This window comes from Dipodomys ordii, unplaced genomic scaffold (genome assembly GCF_000151885.1).
Source record: "Dipodomys ordii isolate 6190 unplaced genomic scaffold, Dord_2.0 Scaffold157, whole genome shotgun sequence".
Classification (NCBI taxonomy): Eukaryota; Metazoa; Chordata; class Mammalia; order Rodentia; family Heteromyidae; genus Dipodomys; species Dipodomys ordii.
Window position 1 is genome coordinate 548,449 of NW_012267373.1, and position 23,569 is coordinate 572,017.

Genomic DNA, 23,569 nt, shown 5'->3' on the forward strand with positions numbered 1-23,569 from the left:
TCCTTCCTTCCTTCCTTCCTTCCTTCCTTCCTTCCTTCAAATTCAAAACTTTCAAATAAAGGCCACCTAAATATAAACATTTAAGATGCTAAATACTTATTAATGCTGTATTTTAAACATTAGAAATATTTCTTTTCTTCTTGCCTCTCACAAGGTAGAGTTGATCCTCTCTCCCTTCAACCCCTGGTGTTTGTACTATGTTCTTGTCAGGAATGTAGTATGGTTGGAATCATCCAGTATTTAGTCTTTTCATTGCTTCTCAATTTTATTAACAATTTTGTTGCAAATTCTGAATAGTTTCTATAAACATCTGTGAGCACATTTTTGTGTAAATATAAGTTTTCAGATCCTTTAAATAAATACCAAAGAGTGAGCTTGCTGAATTGAGTTACAGGAGTTTGTTTGCTTTGTAAAATATCACCATTGTCTTCCACTGTGATTGTTCTTGTTTCTGCATTCATAGCCACAGTGAATGACAGTTCCTTTTGCTTCCCAGTCCTCATTAGTTGATATTGTCAATAATATAAACAAAAAAAGTTTATATCCTGGTTACCTTTTTTATATTATTGAACTTTTTGTATTTGTATTTTGTTGAGAATCTTTGAATCTCTATGAAGGACATTGATCTGTCGTTTTTTGTGTTGTTATTGTTGGTTGCTTTTTAAAAATGTTTTTTGCCTGGCTTAGTATCATTATAGTAGTAGCTTCAATAAATGAGTTGGGCCGTGTTCCCTGTTCTATGTATTTGAAATTTTTTGTGTAGAGCTGACATTATTTCTTCCTCAAATATTTGGTAGAATTCATCCTGAAGCCAGCTTAGTCTGAGATACCTTCATGTGACACAGCCTCCTTGTTTCCTCAGGTCTGACAGTAACTGCTGTAAAAGACTCAGGAGAATGGAATTTAGAGGCGGGGGCCTTAGTGCTTGCAGATGCGGGTCTTTGCTGTATTGATGAGTTTAATAGCCTCAAAGAGCATGATAGAACCAGTATCCATGAAGCCATGGAGCAGCAAACCATAAGTGTTGCTAAAGCTGGGTAAGTGTTACTTTGTTTTAAAATCTGTGGAATACTGAAATTATTTAATACATCATTAGGAGAAAATGGCAAAAATGTTATGGAACCTTTCAGAGATTATTAGTTATCACTGCAAGATACTCATGAAAATGTTTCCTTATTACAATATAAAGGTGTATGAGGAAATAAAAGTGAATTACTATAGAAAAGAGAGGGGAAAATAAGGTATAAATATAGGTTGAGTTGGGCTGGGAAGGTGGCTCAGTGGTAGAGTGCTTGCTTTGCATGCATGAGGCCCTGGGTTCTATTCCTCAGCACCACATAAGCAAAAAGAAAAAAAAGCCGGAAGTGGTGCTGTGGCTCAAGTGGTAGAGCACTAGCCTTGAGCTGAAGAGCTGAGGGACAGCACCCAGGCCCAGAGTTCAAGCCCCATGACCGGACCCCCCCCCCCAAAAAAAAATATATATATAGGTTGAGTTAACTAATGAGAGGGATTCATGAACTTTCAATGAAGAATTCAACTTATTCTCTGTGGGAACTTGGAAATCAATATTTGTATCTAAGTTAGTGGTGGGTTTTTTTTTGTCATTTAACCATAATGTTGATTTTTGATGCTGCAATATGTTACCTATGTTTTCTATCATATCTAGAGGAAATAATTGAAGAGGTATTTATGTGTAATTATTTTTAAGAACTCAGATGTAGAAATGCAGTTAGACTTGTTCAGTTTCCTTTAGTATTAAAGGTTAGGAGGTCAAGGACATCTATTTAAAATCAGTACAAGAGAGACTTAGCAGTGGATAGAGCTGCCTCAACATCAGGTAGATTTCCTTTGTGGTCTTAAAATCTAGAGTAGCAATACACTTATATAAGATAACTATGGATGCTTGAAGAATAACATTTAAGGTATAACCTATGAGATATTGTAAATTAGCCACAAACTTAGCCACAGCTAATTTAACTGCAGCCTAGTCAGTTGCAGAAAATGTACATAAAGTATGGTTTTACAGTAGTATATCATGACATGTTGGGTATGACATGGAACAAGTTCAGGGAACACATCAAGAGCCCTTTCTTTTTTTTCTTTTTTTCCTTTCCTTTTTCTTGGGCTTAGACAGAATTACCATAATAATTAAAGAGTCTAGAACCCTCCTGACTATACTGAGGTTCCAGCTCCAATGCCTGTTAGCTGGGCATGCCACTGAATTTCTCTGTACTATCATAACTACTGTTTTATTGAACATGATTTGGGGAGTATGAGTTCATTCATATTCAAGTGGATATAAACAGCAGCTGTGTTACTGCATTGTCGCCATAGCTTCAGAAGTTTATTTATCTTCAACCCTGCTGTCTCATTATTATGATTCATAGATTCTCTTTCTTTGTTTTGGGGTCTTTTTTAGATTCAGTCAGCCCGCTTTAGTCAAACAACTTCAAATACCTTTACTATTTCAAATATCTTCAAGGGAGGCCCAGTTAGGTACTATCATTCCTATTAAAAGATTTGTTCAACAGCTCCTAGGCCTCTAGCCAGTCTATGGATGGACTGTTCTTGGGTGAGGTGCCAAACTCTAGTCTAGTCAGCTGTTCCTGTATCGAAGTTTCCATGGAAGGGATTATGAGATTATGTGCTTGGTGAGTATCATTGTATATGGCTTGTCCAGAACTGTAATGAAGACAAGAATCATAAGGAATATACCAAAGGACTGGGGTGTTGCGAAGTGAGGTAGATTTGTCAATTCTTGGCAACCACAGTTCAGACAGACTGAATCAGTCTTTTTTAGGTATGTTTTTTTTTTTGGGGGGGTCCAGTCGTGGGGCCTGAACTCTGGGCCTGGGCACTGTCCCTCAGCTCTTCAGCTCAAGGCTAGTGCTCTACCACTTGAGCCACAGCACCACTTCCGGCTTTTTTCTTTTTGCTTATGTGGTGCTGAGGAATCAAACCCAGGGCCTCAGGCCTGCAAGGCAAGCACTCTACCACTGAGCCACCTTCCCAGCCCTTTGGTGTTTTGTTTTTAAATGAAGAAAGTCTTGAAGTTTAAGTAGGATTCAGAGACAGACAAAGGTGGCAGGCCTTTAAAGAGATGAAGTCTCATGTAACTAGTGAGTGAGACATAGATTTAGTCTAGGTTGGCAGTGATTTTTACAATCTCTCCCCAGACTAGAGCTACCACCAACTAGGTGATCCTTTTCTACTTCTTACAAGTTTTCTTAGTTTTTTGACCCTTATTTTGACAAAATTATGCAAGAGTCATGTGTTATTTTTGCATTTGGATTAGCAGGTAAATGTGCCAAAGTCACCGGTGTGTATATCTCATCTGCTTGGTAGTAGGAATGAAGGGAAACACCCTTCAAGTTCCCATTAGCTCATGTGTTCATTTTTCTTACCCCTCACTCTGCACCACTAAGCAATTTCTACCTCTAGCAGTAGCTCATCTTAACATTTTGGTCTAACAGCTTTCAGAATCATTCAGAATTCATTACCCATAATAATTAGGGCCCTGCTAATCTTCCTGATACAACATATGCAGCAAATTACCAAATACAAAACTCTTGAGAAAATGTCTCTACAGAGATTAATGTGATACCACAGTATTGATTAGTAGTAGATACAGTTAAATATGAAAAAGGAATACCTAATAATGAATTTGACCAAAATAAAAACAAAGATATGGAGTGTCCTAAGTTTTACCCTGCAGAAAACCCTTATCTCCTCTCCATTTGCCAGTTTATCCCTTAAGGATATTAGTGTGAACCCCACTGTATCAGAATGGCTGATAGACTCTAAGAGCATTCCTGAGACTTTTAAAAAACATATCATTCTTGCCAGGTGCTGATGACTCACACCTATAACCCTAGCTACTTAAGAGGCCAAGATCTGATGATCATGCTTTGAAGCCAGCCTGAGCAGGAAAGTCTGTGAGACTCTAATCTCCAATTAAAAATACCCAAAAACCGAAGTAGGGCTATGTAGCTCAAGTGGTAGAGCAGTAGTCTTGAGCACAAAAGCTCAGGGACAGTAACTAGAGTTCAAGGCCCAGGACCAGTACACACATACACACACATCATTCTATATGTACTGTAGAAAATAGGTTTGTTCTTTTTTTCAAATATAAGAATGTTATACTTAATACATTTGACTATGTTAATTTCTTACATTGGTTTTTCACTTGAGATTAACCAGTATACAGTGTTTTCCTGGTCAGTGTTTCAGATCCCTACACCTACCAGTTAGTGAGTAAGCAACTGGGAGGGAATCATTGTGTTTTCCTCAATGTAAAGGCTTATTATGATCAGAAGACAGAAAAAAAGAAAAACATTGAGTGGCTACAGTCTACTAAAATGTAAACCACGTCAGTAACCAAAATATAGATAATATTGAGTTAATACATGTTTGAGAAGACCAAGATTTTAAATTTTGTTATTCTTTGATTATGTCATTTAGTTTGGATTGTGTGTGTGTTTGTATGTGTGTGTGCCAATCCTGGGGCTTAAACTCTGGGCCTGGGCGCTGTCCCTCACCTTCTTTTGCTCAAGGTAGAAGCTTTACCACTTGAGCCACACAGCTCCACAGCTCTACTTCCACTTTCTTGGGTGTTTTTGAGTAGCTTATTGGAGATTTTTTTGAGAAGTTTATTGGAGATAAGAGTCTCACAGACTTTTCTGCCTGGGCTGGCTTCGAACCATGAACCATGATCCTCAGATTTCAGTTACCTGAGTATCTAGAATTATAGGCGTGAGCCACTGGCACCCAGCGAAACTTGTTATTTTTTAAGAGATAGGATATGGCTACCAAACTCCAGATTTCAAGAGATCCTCCCAGTAGGAACAAGCCACTGCATCTGCATATGGAAATATTTTAAAAGTTTATTTGGATTTTGTCCTGGCTGCTTAATAGTAGAAGAAGAAACTAATAAGCAAATAATGTGATATGAGCTTTTAAGGGTTGTCAGTATTTAGATTTACCTGTTGTTTTATATTGTGCAAATCAACACCTGTATCTAGGCAATGGCAGTACAGAGCCACACAATGATGTACATATATTTGAAAAGACTTTGCATGATGCTGATCATGATATGGAAAGATAATAATAGACCACTATTTTCAAGATTCTTTATAAATGTAACTGGACAGCATCTTTTCAAGGGCAGGGTATCAGTAATACAGGACATCCTTGCTATGTGCTAAGAATGCATTTTAGGAGAACATTTAACATTACAAGTTGTACATTTGGTGCTATTAAATTATACTTGCATGCCTAAGTAGAAAGGATAACGTGCCAATTAAAACAGCAAGGTAGAAACTTACTGTTTTGCTCAATAAATATACATTGCACACTAAGCAGTGTCTTGCACTCAGCTAGCTACCGACACTACAAATATGAAAAGAAGTTCATAACCTTGTAATTAGACAAAGTAAGTAAACATTTATTGCATTTGTATTTCCAATAGCCCTAAAAGAGCCAGGACAGGGATCCCCATTTGACTGCTAATACCAGGGTCTCCTGAATCATCTTCTTGGAGCTAGGACCTGGAGATCTGTATTGTAAAAACCTTCCTGAATCTGGTTGATTAGCCTAATTTAGGAACCACAGCTGCGGGGTGAGATTGCTTTCAACAAGCACTTGGTCTTCTCCATTCTGGAGAAACTTATTCTTGTCACAGTATGATGTGGATTAAGAGTTAGGTTCTCTATTCCATATAGTCATTCAGGGCCAAAGCCCATCCTTCCTTATGTGATTCTCTGATTCCAGGGCCTTGTATTTTGTACTTCTGACAAGTAAAAGGAAGAATAAGGGATGGTTTGCTTTCAGGTGCCAGATCTAGAAGAGATAGTCTATGCTTGTTTTTTACAGGCTTAGCACGATAGCCAAGGTGGATGGAAAATGTAATTTTGGTTTCTTACTAGAGGGAAAGAAAAACAAGGTTTGGTGAACACATAGCAGTGACTGCTGCTGTAGCTTAGCTATTTGGAAGTATCAATAAATAGGCAGTGAGGAAAGTGATGTGTGCAGATAGGGCATTCTGTAAAAGGTACCAAGAATAATAGCAGACCATCACAAATACAAGGATATTTTCTGAAGGATCTATAAAAACAACTGGGTAACTTAAATTTAAAATGTTTAGCTCAAGGTGGGCACTGGTGGCTCATGCCTGTAATCCTAGCTGCTCCAAAGGGTGAGATCTGAGGATCATGGTTTAAAGCCAGCTCAAGCAGGAAAGTCCAAGAGACTCTTCAATTAACCACCAGAAAACTGGAAGTGGTGCTGTGTCTCAAGTGGTAGAGGGCTAGCCTTGAGCTGAAGAGCTCAGGGACAGCACCCAGGCCCAGAGTTCAAGCCCCACGACCAACCAGAAAACAAATAAATAAAATAAAATGTTTAGCTCACTAGGCACCGGTGGCTCACCCTTATTATCCTAGCTACTCAGAAGGTTGAAATCTATGGATGGTGGTTTGAAGCCAGTCCAGGCAGGAAAATCTATAAGACTCTTATGTCCAGTTAACCACCAAAAGACTGATTATGGCTAAAGTTGTAGAGTTCTAGCCATGAGCAAAAAAGCCATGGGGGTTTGTGAGGCCCTGGTACTTAGTTCAAGCTCGGGTACCAGACCAAAAAAAGAAAAAAAAAGTTTCTCTAATCATCTTTTCCATCTACATAAATATATGCCATTCTTATTCCCCCTGGAATCTTTACATTTACATAACTTACCATATGCTGCCTTAAACTATGCTTTATAGCTCATGAGTTGAAAATGCCTAAGGAATGGTATCTGTTTGTTTAATTATGTATGCTTCTTAGCACTTAGCAGTGATATGCTCATTTGTAGAAGCATGGTGTTTATGGAACAATTGGTTCCGTCCAAGGTAAACTCATTTCAGGGTACTTTGTTTGAATTTAGTATTCATAATGTCTCCCTATATCATGCCATATTACCTTTCACAAGAGTTTCTCCAGATTTTCTAGCCCCATTTTATTAACACATTTATTCTTCATTTGTATTTGATTCCTCTAGCCAGTGAGTTTTACCCTGTCTCTCCCTCTCCACAGCCTTGTGTGCAAGCTGAACACAAGGACCACCATCCTGGCAGCAACTAATCCCAAAGGCCAGTATGACCCCCATGAATCTGTGTCTGTGAATATTGCCCTTGGCAGTCCACTCTTAAGTCGATTTGACCTGATCCTGGTTTTGCTTGATACCAAGAATGAAGACTGGGATCGCATAATTTCCTCATTTATCTTAGAAAACAAAGGTATGTAAAGACAGATCATTCGGGGTGGCAAGGAAAAATTAGACCTACCTAAAGGAAGTTTCCCATGAAGATAATTATATTCAAGATGCCTGCCTAACAAGCAATAGAGAGATTCTTAGACAGAAGTACTTAGTAGGCCCCAGAATAATATGGGACCACAGAATAATGAGCATAAGGGAAATCAGCTTTCTCCTCTTGCCATGGAAAGGTTGTAGTTTTAAGCACATCCTCTCTGATGAATTGTACTACTACTCAGCTCTTGCTGCACACAAAGGAAGCTACCCTGAATTATGAAGCATATCTCTAGATGTGAACTTCTGTTCAAATTAGATTTATTCAAGTATTTTTATTACTATAAATCAGAATAATTACCATAAATTAAGAAGAGTTTTAACCTCTGAGGATGCTTTCTTCCATTAAGCTGAGATACTAAAACAGCTTATTTTAAAACTGAGTGCTATTGGTCATTGATAGCTCATGCATCTACTTCTAGCTACTCACTACTTGATCTGAGAATCAAGTTTTGAAACTACCCTTGGCAATAAAGTCCATGAGACATTTATCCCCAGCTAACCACCAAAAACCTGGAAGTGAAGCTGTGGCTCAAGTGGCAACATGGCAGCCCTTTGGGCAAAAAAGCTAAGGAAGAATACCCAGGTCCTAAGTTCAAGCCCTAGTACAGACACAAAATCAAGCAAACAAACCAAAAACAAAAACAGAGAGTAAGTCTAGATTCTAATAGCCACCAAAAGAAATGAGTGCAAGAACTTCCAAAGGGAAGGAGAACAGCAGAATGGTGAGACAAAGAACCAATGCAACAGCAATATACACAAGACAATATGTCGGAAATGATCTGTACAACTTGGAGTGGGGGAGGATTGGGGGAGAGAGAAAGTAGGAGAAAAATGAGGGAAGGGGTAATAAGTTTGACAGGAAATGTACTTATTTATATTACTTATGTAACCGTAACCCCTCGTACATCATTTTGACAATAAAAAAAGAACTTTTTCCAGTCCCTTAAAATGATATGTTTATCAATTCTTTCAATTTTCTGACCCAACGTCTGATATATATCAGGTTACCCAAGCAAATCGGAGAAGCTCTGGAGCATGGAGAAGATGAAAACCTACTTCTGCCTCATTAGGAATCTCCAGCCCACACTGTCTGATGTGGGGAATCAGGTTCTTCTCCGGTATTATCAGATGCAAAGGCAGAGCGATTCCCGGAATGCAGCCCGGACAACCATCCGCTTGTTGGAAAGCTTGATCCGATTAGCAGAAGGTTTGTTTCAATAAACAAAGGATGCTTTTATTGAATGCCTACTGTATGCACAGCATGGAAGTCAGCACCAAGGATTATTCTTATTCAAAGTAAGAATAATACCTACTCTAAGGGGTTCATAGTCACTTAAAGGCTCTGAATTCTGAGCACAGATAGAGGGGTTGAGTAAAAAATGTAATGTTCTTCAGAAAAAAAGAATCTTGGTAATATCTCTGCACCTCCCATAACTTAAGAAGTTATTAATTTAGAAAGCTTTCTCTGATGTTTTATTTCTCAGAGGCAGCTCTGTATGCATTTTCAATGGCATAGTTTATTGTTTAGAATTTCTTTCCATTAGCATTTTTTGTTTTTTTTTCTAAGTAATTCCCAGATGTTACGTATCTGTATCATTATAACAACCAATTTAAGTCTCATCCCTAAAACATAAATCTCGTATGTACACATATAGCCAATGAGGATATCAAACTCTTTTTGCCTAATGCTTGTTTTTAACATTTTAGCCTATTTTTAAATCTAAAAAGATTTTTACCTGAGTTAAAAGCATCATGATAGAATCAAGTACTATGAAACAAATGGAGCTCATTTTTTTTCTCAAGGATTTCTAGTTAGTATGAGGGCAAGACATATGCCTAATCTGGCTTACTAGGTTGGTAGTTTTGAGAAATTTATAAATCATACATAAAGAGAACCATCACAGATGAGAAATGAGTTTTAATTTTGTATATTCCTATAACAGATTAAAAGTAATAAAAGTTGCTGAATATTAAATATGCTCATATGATCCTTTCTCTGGTAAACTCCAAAACTACATTTTTATATGAATATACAAAATTACATGAGCTGTGTAGAGGAAGCATCAGGCCTGTTATTAGAGAAACAACTGTGAAGCCAATTGAGTATAGATTTTTGTGCTTGTTTTAATAAAATTAATTTGTGATTAATAAGTAGCTAATTCATAAAATATATTTATTGATTCAAATATTCCTTTTTAAAAATATGTCTTTTTTTATAAATTTAATTTTGTTTTATTTGTGAACATACTGTACAGAGGGGTTACAATTGCATGGGCAGGATAATGCGTACATTTCTTACCAAGCATTGCATCCTCCTCCTTTGTTTACCCTTCACATCCCTTCCCAGCCTCCCCCCTCCCCCCCAATCCCAATCCTTCTCCTTCCCCCCCTTTCCACCCCCTCCCCCCCGCACCGACATTGTAAAGCTCGTTTTGGACATGACAACTTGTACTTCTCATTGTTGCACCGGTTCCCCTTTATCCTTAAACAACTGGTTTTTCCCCATCTCCTCCACAAGTTATACTGACATCAAATATAGTGAAAGCAGGGGTTATACTGTGGGGGAGGGACATACAAAGCAACAAAGAGATAATCTTATAAATGATTAGAAACACATGCATGAAAGAAAAAAACATTAAAATACATATCTAAGGGTTCATTTTCCTGACATCACATTATCTGACCTTTTCCGCTTGACGCATACATATACTAGATATTGCATATAAGGGAAACCGTGGGACCTATGTTTCTTTGGGCCTGGCTTACTTCACTTAATATAATTTTTTCCAAGTTAAAAATGTGTCTTTTTTCTTAGCTCATGCTCGCCTGATGTTCCGCAGTACTGTGACTCTGGAAGATGCGATTACAGTGGTGTCAGTAATGGAGTCCTCCATGCAGGTAAGGCTATTTTCAGGTTTTGTTTTGTTTTGTTTTTGTCAGTCGTGGGGCTTGAATTCTGAGCCTGGGCCCTATCCCTGAGCTTTTCAGCTCAAGGCTAGCACTCTACCAATTGAGCCACAGATCCACTTCTGGTTTTCTGGTAGTTAATTGGAGATAAGAGTCTTGAGGACTTTCCTGCCTGGGCTGGCTTTGAACCACAATGCTCAAATTGCATGAGCCACTGGCACCCAGCTATGTTCATATTCATGAGACCCTCTTTCTCAACTCTTAGATGGGTAAAGTAGCACAAGCCTGTCATTCTGTAAGAGACTGAGAGTGGGAAGATCACCATTGCAAGCCAGCCTAGGGAAAAAAGTACAAAACTAAATCTCTACAGAAAGAAGCTACACTTGGTGGTGCACATCTGTCATCACAGCTACCAAAGGAAGTGAAGGTAGATTGCAGTCCAGGCACACACCTGGGCAGGAAGGGAGACCTTGTCTCAAAAATAACCAGGACAAAAAAGGACTGGAAGTGTAGTTCAGCAGTGGAGTTCCTGCCCAATAAACATAAGGCCCTAAATTTAAACCCCAGTACCACCACCACCACTTTTTAAAAAAAGGTATTAAAATGACTATATTCTGACCTAATGCTGCCTGAAAAAATAGCCAAAAATAATTATTTGTGAGAGGAAATGTTATAGAGACCTTCAGTCCACTATTGCCATTGCTTTTGCCATTGGTAAAAAGGCCTCACCCTTTCTCTCCGCAGGTATGTTCATACTCTTATTAATGACAATGTGGCTTCAAGAAAGAAAGACAATTATTGAGGTTTTAAAAAAGGTTCCCAGGTGGCTTTGATTCTCAGGATGAGGGTGTAGTGTGGCTGGTCTTCGCCACCTAGGTTCAAGAGTCCCTAGTATGGGGCTGGGAAGGTGGCTCATTGGTAGAGTGCTTGCCTTGCATGCATGAGGCCCTGGGTTCAATTCCTCAGCACCACGTAAGCAGAAAAAGCTGGAAGTAGTGCTATGACTCAAGTGGTAGAGCACTACCCTTGAGCTGAAGAGCTCAGGGACAATGACCAGGCCCAGCAACCAACAACAACAAAGAGTCCCTAGTATGTCTGGCCCCTATGAAAGCTGGCCTGTTGGCTTTCACTGGTGTTTTCTCCCCTCAGGGAGGTGCACTGCTAGGAGGTGTGAATGCTCTCCATACTTCATTTCCTGAAAATCCACAAGCACAGTACCGGAGGCAGTGTGAACTCATTCTGGAAAAGCTGGAACTTCAGAACCTCTTAAGTGAAGAGCTTCAAAGACTTGAAAGGTGAGGAAGGAAACCCAAGAAGGGAATAGCGTTAGAAGGGGTGACATTGATTAAGATGCATTGCACTTGTAAATTGACATGTTGACTTGAAGCCCCTTTTACAACTGCTTAAGAATAATAAAAAATAGAAGTAAATAAAAATCACAAAGAAAAGTAAAATAAATACAAACTAAGTAGAAAAATCCATCTGTCCATCTGTGGGGTATTGTTTCAGTTATTTGTGGCTCTTTAATCAACCATTGCAAAACTCAGTGGCTTACACCACGATAGTGCTCACTGTTCCATGAGTCCGAAACTCAGACTGGTTCAGAGGAGATGGCTTGTCTCTGCTCCACAATGTATTGGTTGGGCTAAGAACTCAGGAATGACAGAAGAATGTTGGAAAACTTAGCTTAGTCATGTGTTGTAAAAATGTGGATAATAGTTGAGCGCTGATCACGCATACCTGTAATACTCAGCTACGAAGGCTGAGATCTGAGGATCATGGTTCAAAACAACCCCAGGCAGGAAAGTCCCTGAGACTCTTATCTCCAGTTAACCACCAGAAAATTGGAAGTGGAGCAGTGGCTCAAAGTGGGAGAGCAATAGCCTTGAGCTAAAGAGTTCAAGAACAGTGCCTGAGTTCAAGCCCCAAAACCAATCAAACAAAAATAATTTGGATAATGATGAGGAGGACTGTGTAATATGTTAGTAAGAACATACTCTTTACCTAAAGAACTTTGGCCACAATTCTGCTGCTTTGCAGAGAGCTACAAGTCTCTTGTATTTGAACATTTCAAGTGAGAGACAAGCCTGAGCATTTTACATTGATCTTCAAAAAAAAAAATCTTAAATTGAATGGACTTTGAATGCAATCTAATAATGTAGGCCAACTTCCAATTTCATTTTCTTTTTATGTTACTATAGTTTTAGGTTGAATTAAAATGCTCATCTGAGCACTAAATTCTATATTTTTCCAAAAGGATAATTTTCTTCTGCTCTTTGAGACTCTACTTGATATTAACTTGGAATTAAGTTGAACTTAAACCTTTCAGATGGCATCTCAGAAACAAAAGGAAAGATTAAAGCAGATTCTCTTCTCTTCAATACATATTTTCCTTATTTGTCTCTGCCCCAGGTTACAGAATGAGAGTATGCTCCAACCCCAGCCACAGGCAGTGGAGGCAGAGACTGCTCCAGGGTCCTCAGGAAACAATCCAAAGGAAGAACCAAACTTGAGAACTTCAACACAACAGGAACCAAATTGTAGTACCCATGCCTCTCCTGTGATCAACAGCCCTGGGGAAAACCCTCCTGTAGACCCTCCACTCTCTAGGGGACCAAATAGATCAACAAATAGGAAACATTCAGCTGAGCACAGAGATAGTAGAGATGGTGGTTTGGACTGGTTTGACTTAATGGCAACCCCTCAGATTGAACAGATAAACACTAGTCTTGTGCCTCCTGTTCCTAAAACAACTGAGGAGAATATGTTGTTAAAATCCTCTAGTATATCTCAGGGAAAGAGTGAGCCAGGAAAAAGGAGCAAATTAGACGTGGGGCAGCTTCCATCACCAGGAGCCACACGTGCTCCATTGAGACCATCCCGTGTCAAGGGTAAAAAGGCAAAAAGAGGAACACTAGTGTCTGAAAAAGCAGTTCACACTGCTGGGCCAGAATCAGTACAGACTCTTCATGTCCCCAGCCAACTGCACAATCTTCGAAAGAAAGAGGCCCAGGGGTCATACACAAGGACTCCCGGAGCAGATTCACAACCCACCTTGCCTTCCCCTCTTCAGGCCATTTGTGGACTTGGACCCAAACGAACCTCAGAAATGTCCCCCCAAAAGAGACCAAAATCTCTTCCTCAGGACAAAGAGTCTGAACTTGAAATTGCTGAGAGTCTAACTCCTCCACTGGCCAAACTGGCAAAATTTACTTTCAAAAGGAAGTCAAAACTGATCTACTCCTCTGAAGACCACAGTCATGTGTCTCCTGGCACAAGTAAAATAGTTCATACTCCTGAAACTCCCCAACACAAAACAGGCAAAGATGCAGCCCTGCCTGTGAAAGGTCCAGAAAAGTTGACATCAAATTCAGGAAACAGAAGTTCCAATCAGCAGAAGAGTAGAACAAAGGAGCTGTCATGGCAGCCACTGGAGAAAGATGGATCAAGAGAAGAAAAGGAATGTGGGGCTGAAAAGAGGATTATTGAGCCTGAATTGGAGCTTGGGAACAAGACTCGGAGTTCTCATCTTGCTTGTGAGAAAAACAGAAAGGAAGAGGTTTCATGCAGTAATAAAGGCAGCAAGGTTCATGCTGGCACATTAGCCAGATTGGCAAACTTCTCCTTTACTTCATCAGAATCCAAATCAGAATCCCTTCCTCCTTCTGAAAGGGAGAACTGGGATGAGAGAGGCCCTAGCCCTCCTGCCACAACCACTTCTCCAGTGCTTGGCAGCAAAAGGAAGTCTTTTCATCTACAGGGGCCGACTGAGAAAATGAATGTTTCCAAAAGTTCTCTCTTCACTCTATCAGAACTGGATGACGAAGCATTAGATTTTGATTGGGATGAAGAGATGAGAAAAAAGACATGATCTGTAATGCTTTCTGGTCAAATTTCTTCTTCAACTCAACACTGCCTTCAGAATATCATTGTGGAATGTATAAACATATATACTGTCTTTCCATACTGAGTACCATTCCAAATACCAATTCCCCATCAGGTTTTATAATTTTGGGTTTATCTTTAGAACTTTAAAATTATACAATGAACTTAGGTCAGTGTGATCCCAGTACTTGAGATAAATTCATGTGATAATTTTGCAGATGTAGTACTCATATTCCTAAAGATGTTTCTGTTTTTTCTATCCATCTTTTTTTTTTAATGGGGAAGGAGTTCTTCTCTAAGTCACTTCTTCTGTTCATCAATGAACAATGCCAAGAATATAGCCCTCATAAGGCCAACGAGGTGGATTAATTCTTCCTGTTTTTTTTTTCTAGCTGGTATGTGCTAAGTATAATACTGTCATTTGGAATGATCTGCCAAAATCGTGTGATTTTACTAATAATACTTCTGTGTTGATCCTCATGTGCCAGATTAAATGTGACTAATGCTTTTCTAACTTTGAAAGGCATCTTTACAAATTCATAATCTGACAGTGGGTCAAATAACTTTTCTGAAGTACTGACCTTTTGAATTTTCCTTGCTCCCCCCCTTGAATCAACATTTTGTGCCTCTTCTTTCTTGCTCTTGGGGACCTTCAATTAGGAGAGAGAACTATCATTTCAATCATATATCATGTGACATCCGTCCAAGTGGTTGATATGGGAATTTGGTTCCTGCTAAGCTATGATGTATTTGTTTTTAAAACCAGGCATACTATTTGTTAGAGAGAGATAATTCCATATGCTATTAAAATTCTAATATTCTTAGAACCCATCATTACAGACTTTATCTTCAGAATTATGTTTTTGTAGCATAATACTTGATTCCCAGATTGTTTGAAGGGCTTTGGGACATAAAGAGTACTAAGAATTACATGTACTTCACTTAATGTTCACTTTCTGAGCTGGATGTGTATTGTTCAAGTGGTAGAGTAACAGCTAAGCAAATACAAGGCTCTTAGTTCAAACCTTGGTACTGACAAGAAAAGAAAAAAAATACTGAAATTCATGCAAAGAAACAAAAATTTGTGAAACCACTTTCTATAGCATGTAAGTATTCCAAAATTGACAAATTTCTGAAAAATCTTTAAGAACAAATTTAGTATGCATAAAGTCTGGAAATACCTTAAGCAGCTGATAAAACATCTGCATACATAGTGATGAAAGAATTTATTGTTGCATATTCACTTAAACCTATTCTAAAACTTCAAGAATATGGTTCTTGTTTAAAAACTTCCCAGTGTATTATGATTCTTCATTTATTGGATTTCTCATCTCTCAGTATTTTTTCTTTCATATTTAAGGATTTTTTTACTAGAATTAAAGGATCTAGATTTTTACTAGAATTAAAGGATCTAAATGTAGTTTCAATATAATCATGGCCTGATTGTACAAATGAGGTAATTCTAAATATGAGCAACAGTGTGGAGCTGACTTTTTTATGTTTAACTTTTAAAGTTCTTTCTTATATTTAGTTTCCTGCCTACATACCTTGATTTCTTTGGGTATTTTTTGAAGTAATAATGTATTCTTTTGGGGCTGACAGTACCTATTGGCTTATTTTGTTATCAGGGTGTTTTGATGTTACTGTCATTTAAACTGTTTCTGTTCTTTACTGGGAATCTCAGTTCTCTTTAGGGGTTAAATTATATAGTTAGGACATTATATAATTCATATTTTAAGGTATAGTATCTAATTGTCTCCTGGTGATTTTGAATTACCAAGGCCATCTTTCTACCTGGTTACTACTTATTCCTCTAATATATCATATTGTTTCTTCTACTAACCTTATCCTATTTCACCTCTGGTACCTTCTGCCAGGAAGCACAGTTTCTGTGTTTATTCTTGGTGCCTATCCAAATACAGAAACTACTACTTATTAGCTGTTACAAACAGGCATAATAATTTGCAGGGAAAAATACTCAGTATAAAAACACCCTGACTGGGGCCGGAAAGGTGGCTAAGTGGTAGATTGCTTGCCTTGCGTGCATGAGGCCCTGGGTTCAATTACTCAGCACCATATAAGCAGAAAAAGCCAGAAGTGGCACTGTGGCTCAAGTGGTAGAGTGCTTGCCTTGAGCTGAAGAGCTGAGGGACAGTGCCCAGGCCCGGAACTCAGGCCCCACGACCGACCAAAAAAAAAAAAAATTCCCTGACTTAGTAAAAATTTTAAACTTCTGTCACACCGTGTTTTTTTGGATTATGACTAAGTTTATGTTTATATTTGATATTCAGAATATCAGAGCTTGGTCAATTGAGGTGGATTCCAATGTTCTTTTAGCACCTTTATATTTCTAAATGCACCTGTTGCATCTGAAAACAATAGGATCTTCAGAATTTTTTGATATTTTTCTTTCCCCAAGTCACAGAATCAAGCATCCTCAAGTAGTTCTATATTTTTGTAGATCCCATGGTCTTTGAGGCCAAATTCTAGATCTTAGGGATGGATATACATGAGTGTCACCAGTGGACAAAGTTTCTGTCACTGCTATTGGGTCAGACATTCAGTGCTGCAGAAGGCTTGAATATCTTGAGGTTATATTTTGACTGACATCTTTTCCCTTTGTTATATGATTTTGTAACTAAAATTTTGTTGTACATGGTCTTTGATATGTGTAACAAGGAAGCATGTAGGCGAGGGAAATGTACAATCTAAAACATATTTCTGGTCAATAAAATGTGTAAACAATAACTTATTTCTTGGTTGATTTGTCAAAATATTGTATTTCAGGTCACTGGTCTCCTTAAAATTATCTTACTATAAAATTATTTAAATGCAATAAAAGCTGTACTTAATTTTCTATGTGAGAGGCAACTCAATAAAATTTTAATTTTACAACCTCGCAAAATAACTTTCTGACAATAAAACATTAATCTTCAGTATATATTTATGTGCTATTCTAAAATTTATGAGGGGAAGCAATTTCTACTGGAAATTTCTGTCTTACAAAAACATAGGCAAAATGAAAGTATTATTCTGACATTGTTAACTCTTTGGCTTAATTTGATCAAATTTTTACTTTTCCCTAAGGCATACTGAACTTTAATTATGAAAAACTTCTTTGACAAATTTAATTTTAATTTAAATTAACAAATTGACATATTCTTTATGGGTTCTTTATTTCTTTTCCCTTTGGTGGTCCTAGGCCATCTGCCTAACTGGTGGAGCTGCTGGAAGACTAATGCTTAGGCTTACCACACATGAGGGGACCTGGAGCTCCCTTTTAGTCAATTCACACTATTTGGATGTTTCAGATTCTGGAAATCAATCACGAGGTACTGGCCAGGACTTGGTGAGTCTTTGAAGTACAGCTTATCAAGCAGCCCAGTTCCAAGTTAATTGCTTCCTAGTGTGAAGTGAGACCAATGCATGTCTCTTAAGTGCTCAGACTAACATCTGCAGTGTCTGCTTTCCATGTTGCTGGCCATGGCTGGCAACCTTGGTATTTGCACCAGTTGGGACAATAGATGAGGTGTGAATGGTCACCTAGCACACAGTAGCTTGGGCTGTGGGTAGTGACAGTCTCATTTCACTCTGGAGAGAAGATAGTCCTCTTAATAATGATACCTTAAGACCATGCATGTCTGGTCATTTTCTGACTCTTGGACATCTTGCATCAACCTCCTTGTTGGTGTAAGACAAGATATAGTTTCAGGGCCTGTTTGCTGCTGTTCTATCTGTATACAATGCTTTTCCTCTAAATTACCAAGTAATCATACCCTCATTCATCTTCCCATGAAGCCTATACTAGCCTGTTCAAAGTTACCACATAGTTTCCTACCCAGTGGCATTTCTATCATCTAACGCAACATTTACTCATTTGTTTTATGTCTGTGTCACAAGTGCTAACCAGTGGTGAAGGAAGTCTCAATGTCCGGGATAGAGAGATGTGAGATCAGCTGCCAAGATGGCGCTGAGTGCATGCCCCATTCCACAGCAGCAGTCACTAACTCTGCTGGGTAATGGAGCTTAGGATGTTCTACTGTCATCTTCTAGACTCTATAGGATCCATACTAGAGAATTAAATGGAGATTTGAAGATTACTTCTGCCTTCTTTAGGTCTTTAAGGGTGGAAACTACATTTTTCCATTTACCCTGAGATGTTTATATTTTGCAGTCTTGCCTGAAGGATGGGGTGGGGCAGCTTGGAGTTTTTTCCAATCTGAGAGCTCTTACAGGCCAAGGAAGCAATGTGTGCATGCAGCTGTTCAGACAACTTCTAAGTACTGTCCACTTCACTTAGACATTCAGAGACTATAGACATGACTACTGGATGGGTACCTGGACTACCTGGACCTACTTTGAGGTAGGAGTCCCTGTCCTGTCCACTTCCATTTTACCAGAAACCATATCTTTTATCATGTTGGCCATCAGATCTGGTCAACCCAGGTCTGTTTCTTAAAATGCTTGCCTATTTCCCTTCCCTAGGAAAATAGCTACCCATGTAAAATCTATTGTTCCCTTTGGAAAAGGACTGGGCTAGTCACTTTAATACACACCAAGGTTTTGCTGAGTAGCCTCTCCTGAGCTCCTGACGGTTCTGTTTCAGAAGTTGGTCATAGAATTGTAGATTTTTTTCTTGGTATCTTCTGGGGACTGTATTGATTAGTGCATCCAACTCACCTGATTTCTTGTCCCCATTCCAGATTTTCTGCTTCAGAAAGCCTGAGCTGGAACCTGACAAGTGGTATTCCCACCAACTTCCCAGGTGCTGGGGCTGCTGGTCCTGAACCAAACTTAAAGAATTATTGGTATAGGTCTGGGAATGTGGCTTAGTGGTAAAGTGCTTGCCTAGCATGCATGAAGCCCTGGATTTGATTCCTCAGTACCACATAAACAGAAAAAGCCAGAAGTGGTGCTATGACTCAAGTGGTAGAGTGCTAGCCTTAAGCAAAAATAGCTCAGCGACAGCGCCCAGGCCCTGGCCCTGGACTGGCATTAAAAAAAATTATTGGTATAGACTGAGCAATATGTTGACCACACATCTATTTTTCCTCTGAGGACTATGGGCATTACTGTATCTCTCTGTGAGTCAGCTTTCCTGCCTGCCACTCTTGACTTTGCTCCTAGTTGAAATATTTGGTTTTACCTTGTTTCTGACAGCCTTGTCATCTTCTCCATTATTTTGGGAACTTACTTTTCCACTTTGATCAATTACTGGCTGTATACTGCCAGATAGCCAGAATGTCTGGGGTATGATATTGTGCAAAGACTGAGGCTGTGAAAAATGCAACTATAACCTGTCAGCTGTTTTATACTGTCAGCAGCTGGAGGAAATATGTGCATCCATCAGTTGTAAGTGGAAAAGAGGTACAGTGCATCTCAGCACTTACCATATACTTAACCTCATCTGATTAGGAAGACAAGGATGAGAGGCACTGATGAGGCACTCCTCTTGACACAAAATCTAAGGTAAACAAAAAAAATTCAATAATCCAGGTGGGTTTGTTTTTTCTTTTGAGGGGAGGCAGTACTGGGGTTTGAATCCAGTGCCTTATACTTCCTAAGCAGGAGTTTTACCACTTATGACACACACAGCCCTTTTTGTTTTTGTTATTTTCCAAACAGGTTCCTATATTTATGACTAGGTCAACCTGGACTGTGTTCTTTCTACTTATATTTTCACCATAGCTGGGCTGACAGACATACATAACCATGCCAGCCTTTTGTTGGTTGAGATGGAATGTTTTGATCAGGCTGACCTTGAACTTTGATCTCCCTGCCTCTAAAGTAGGTAGGCTTTTAGCTGTGAACCATTGTACCAGCGAAGATAAATATTTTGATATAGTATTTTTAAAAGTCAAAATACAAAACACAACTCCATGATGAACAATATCAAATCTGTAAACAAAGATCATTGGTACTAATTTTTCCTTTTGCTTCTAGCTCCAATATGGCTTAGGATAGCACTGCTTTCTCACCTAGACATGAGATTCTGTGACAGCAGGGAGTTGGTCACTAATGTCATACCTGACATTTTTGCTGAATGAGACATTTAAGACATTTGAAGGAGTAATTACTACTTATCTGCATTTCCTATGAGTCTTCTCTTTTCTTAGTGTTTCCCACCCAGCCTTTATTGTACACAGGAGTTATAGTCAGGAAATAAGGGAAGAAGTGATATGGAACTTAGGGGAAGCACCTGACCAAAACAGGATGCATTTTGTTGTTGTTGTTAAGGTCAATTTTGAGGTGTAAATAAAAATACTTTTACTTGATTTTATCAGATATGAGGGATGCATGTAGTGTGTTTTATTGTACTGAAATTTTTGGCAGAATTATAAGAATTTTCAAAAATTCAATTTACCCATCAAAAATTGTCTCGTGGCTAAGTACCACTGGCTCACACCTGTAATCCTAGCTACTCAGGAGGCTGAGATTTGAGGATCATGGTTCAGAGTCAACGAGGGCAGGAAATTCTGTGAGACTCTTATCTCCAATTAACCACCAGAAAACTAGAAGTGGCATGCTAGTTTTGAGCAAAAGAGCTCCAGGGACAGCACCCGGGCCCTAAGTTCAAGCCACACCAACACCACCAAAACCAACAAGAACAACAACAACAACAAAATTGTTTGGTATAGATGGGTTTAGAATTCCTGAACCAAAGATTGACCAGAAAACCTTGGTACAGAGGGGAAACAGAAGCTGCTCACCTCAGGGCTGCTGGGCTGGGTGGCAGCAGTTTTGTACTTGTTATGGGGAAAAGGTGGGGTCAAGCACTGGCTCTAGTCAGTCTTCTCCTTACTGGAGTGTCTGCCATCATCATGCCTATGTTTTTGCACTTCCCTGTAATTCTGTTTCGTTTTTTCCTATATAGTTGGTGGTGGTGGTGGTTTCCATTGGTCTTTTGTTTTAGCCAGTGAAGGGAACCTGGGAGTCTCTAACCTGGGTTAGAATCTCTGGTTAAAAGCCACTCTCACGTTCTGTAGGAAAATGGGGTTGCATCTCACCACAGAACAGAAGAAATCTCAAGTATGAGACCTTCAATGCCATTTCAGAACAAAACGCATTCCCACCAAATAAAAATTGAGAGCTGAGAAAGTCTAATAATTCACTCAGGCAAATTATGTCTGGCTGTCTGCGCCTCTCTGCAGCAAGAATAATGAGTGCGTGAGGATGGGATGATAATGGAGTCCTGCTTTACGATGTGTAAGGGCTGTTGTCCTCCAGGGCGTGGAGAGATAGGAGACTGCAGGGCGGTGAGGATGCACAGGATAAAGAAATGACCTACAATGAGCCCCTCCTGTGTGTTAGGCATCATACTAGAGGCTGGGGGGGGGGGGCGCTGAGATAGGCCTGTACTATATTGAAGTAATAGTACATATATGTCACAACACTTTTGTACCCCTGCTTTACAGACGATAACAGAGTCCAATTTTTCAAGGTTATACAGAACAAATGGGTTATGGTAGACCTAGAACCAGTACTCTATGAACTATATCAGGACACCTTCCAAAAAAGATCATGTCACATAATGGAGTGGTCAAAGCCATAGATGTGGGGTCATCTCCCATTCAGATATTGTTCAGATCCAGAAGAAAAGTGTAGGGCAGCCACCTCCTGATGGTCATTAGCCTGGTACATGTGGGGCTGAGGTTGGTTCTCCATCTCCATCTCACCCTTGACAGCTGCTCACGTAGTCCAAAGAAGGGAGTCCTTTTTGCCTCAGGGTCTTACTTTAGCATTTAAGAAGCAATGTGGCAAGACTGCAGGTCAGCTGCACTTGGAATTGCCAGATACCCAGAGAACAGAATGATGCTCCTGGAGAATGGCCAGGTAGGCCCTACAAAGAATTTTTTATTTTCCACCAAATGTGTTTTCAGGGAGAACTTTTCCTCACTAAAAATATTTCAAAACTGTGCCCTGAATCCCCAGCCCAAAGAGATTGTCTGTTTTCTGCCTTTGCTTGCTTTGAACAATGATGGATTCAAGGAGAGAATGGATAGCCCTGGAAACAGAAATCTAGGTCAGCCCATCCTTTCTGGCTTCACACCACTAGGGGGCATGAAGTCCCTGGTAGAGAAACTGGGAAGGCTGGGACACAAAGCAGAAAACTTGCTAGCTTCTAGTTCTCATTTTCATGCAATGGAAGCATTTCTTTCAAAATCAGTCTCATTTGGATCTTGTGGAAGATCCAGTGGTCACTGAGGAATGGGCCAGGGAAACGGGTGGTGCCTCAGGAGGCACGTGGTTTGGTCATTGTGGAAAAATTACTTCATCTTCTGAACGCTTAAGTGCCAGGCTGTAACGCTGAGGGCAGGTTCATTTTGAAGTCAGTATACAACGATGCGACCCTTTGGGAGGGCGTCAGCAGGCTGTCTTCATTCCAGATCACAAGGCCCCTGGAGGGATTTAGTTCATAAGAAGCTTAAAAAAATCATAGTCTCTTACATAAGCAATACACACATGCATCTATTGATGATACATCACTTAGTATTCCTGCATAGTGGATGAAAAGAGTGTGGGACTGGGCACTGAATGGAACCACTACTCATTAGCTTTGGACTGCAAGAACTTGAGCTTCTGAACGTGGACAAAATCACACACTATCTCCTTTGAGATTATTCAGTCCCAACAAGAAGGACGTAAGAGGGGATACGTAAGTACCCACTCCATGCCAGGCACTCTCTGGGGCTATGATAAATGACAAGACCCATGTGATGGGCCTCTTGAGTATTATATGTTAGTGAGGGCTGTGTCACCCAGGTGGACAAATCCAGTGTTCCCACTCAGTGCCTGGCATGTCATTGACTCTTAACTCATGTGAATTGCTTTTTGTTAAGTTTTCCCCTATCTCCCTGACCCCAATAATGAAGACATCCCTTCATAGAAAGGAATCTCTTGGTCAAGACTTCCCTTAGCAAAGTAAGTTCCTTAAGATACATCAGATGAGATTCATTCATATTTTATAACTATTATCTCAGCTACCATTCATGTTTGAGGTGTTTACTGATGACTCTGGCCACTTAACCCTCCCATCCCTCCTTAAACTCCCCGTGAACTCAGCCAGCCAAATGTTCACACCTTAGTCTATCTTGCAGCCAGAAGCAAGTTGGGAAGAAATGGCAGCCCACCCAGTGGACAATTATGCATAGGCAGGCCTCTGGTTTCCAAAAATAGCTGGCAATACCCTGGCCAGGCAGTGTATTCTAGACATGGAGTGGTCTAGTTTTCTGGTAGGATCTGACTGTTTTTAGTTTCCCATTTTCAGACTTGTCTGATTTTCTGATCTCCCTACTCAGCAAGCTGACTTATTCCTTTCAGAAAAATCCATTTGTTCTTAAATCCACACAGATGAAAATGATGAAGACAATGACTTCTGCTCTTGAGGAACTCAGCATCCAAATGATTATAATGCCATTATGTGTAATGGAGAAA

At 39.5% G+C, this 23,569-nt stretch overlaps 1 protein-coding gene across 2 annotated transcripts in view; it reads left to right on the forward strand.

Annotated features, from left to right (window-relative positions):
- Window positions 1-16,202, forward strand: part of Mcm9 (minichromosome maintenance complex component 9) — a 67,398-nt gene extending 51,196 nt beyond the window's left edge. For both annotated transcript variants that reach the window (XM_013032825.1, XM_013032826.1), the window contains 6 exons: window positions 863-1,037; window positions 7,066-7,268; window positions 8,346-8,549; window positions 10,158-10,240; window positions 11,399-11,544; window positions 12,662-16,202. In XM_013032825.1, the coding sequence (XP_012888279.1) occupies window positions 863-1,037; window positions 7,066-7,268; window positions 8,346-8,549; window positions 10,158-10,240; window positions 11,399-11,544; window positions 12,662-14,120 (2,270 nt within the window). In that variant the 3' untranslated portion in view covers window positions 14,121-16,202. The remainder of the gene's footprint in view (window positions 1-862; window positions 1,038-7,065; window positions 7,269-8,345; window positions 8,550-10,157; window positions 10,241-11,398; window positions 11,545-12,661) is intronic.
- Window positions 16,203-23,569: the final 7,367 nt, after the last annotated feature.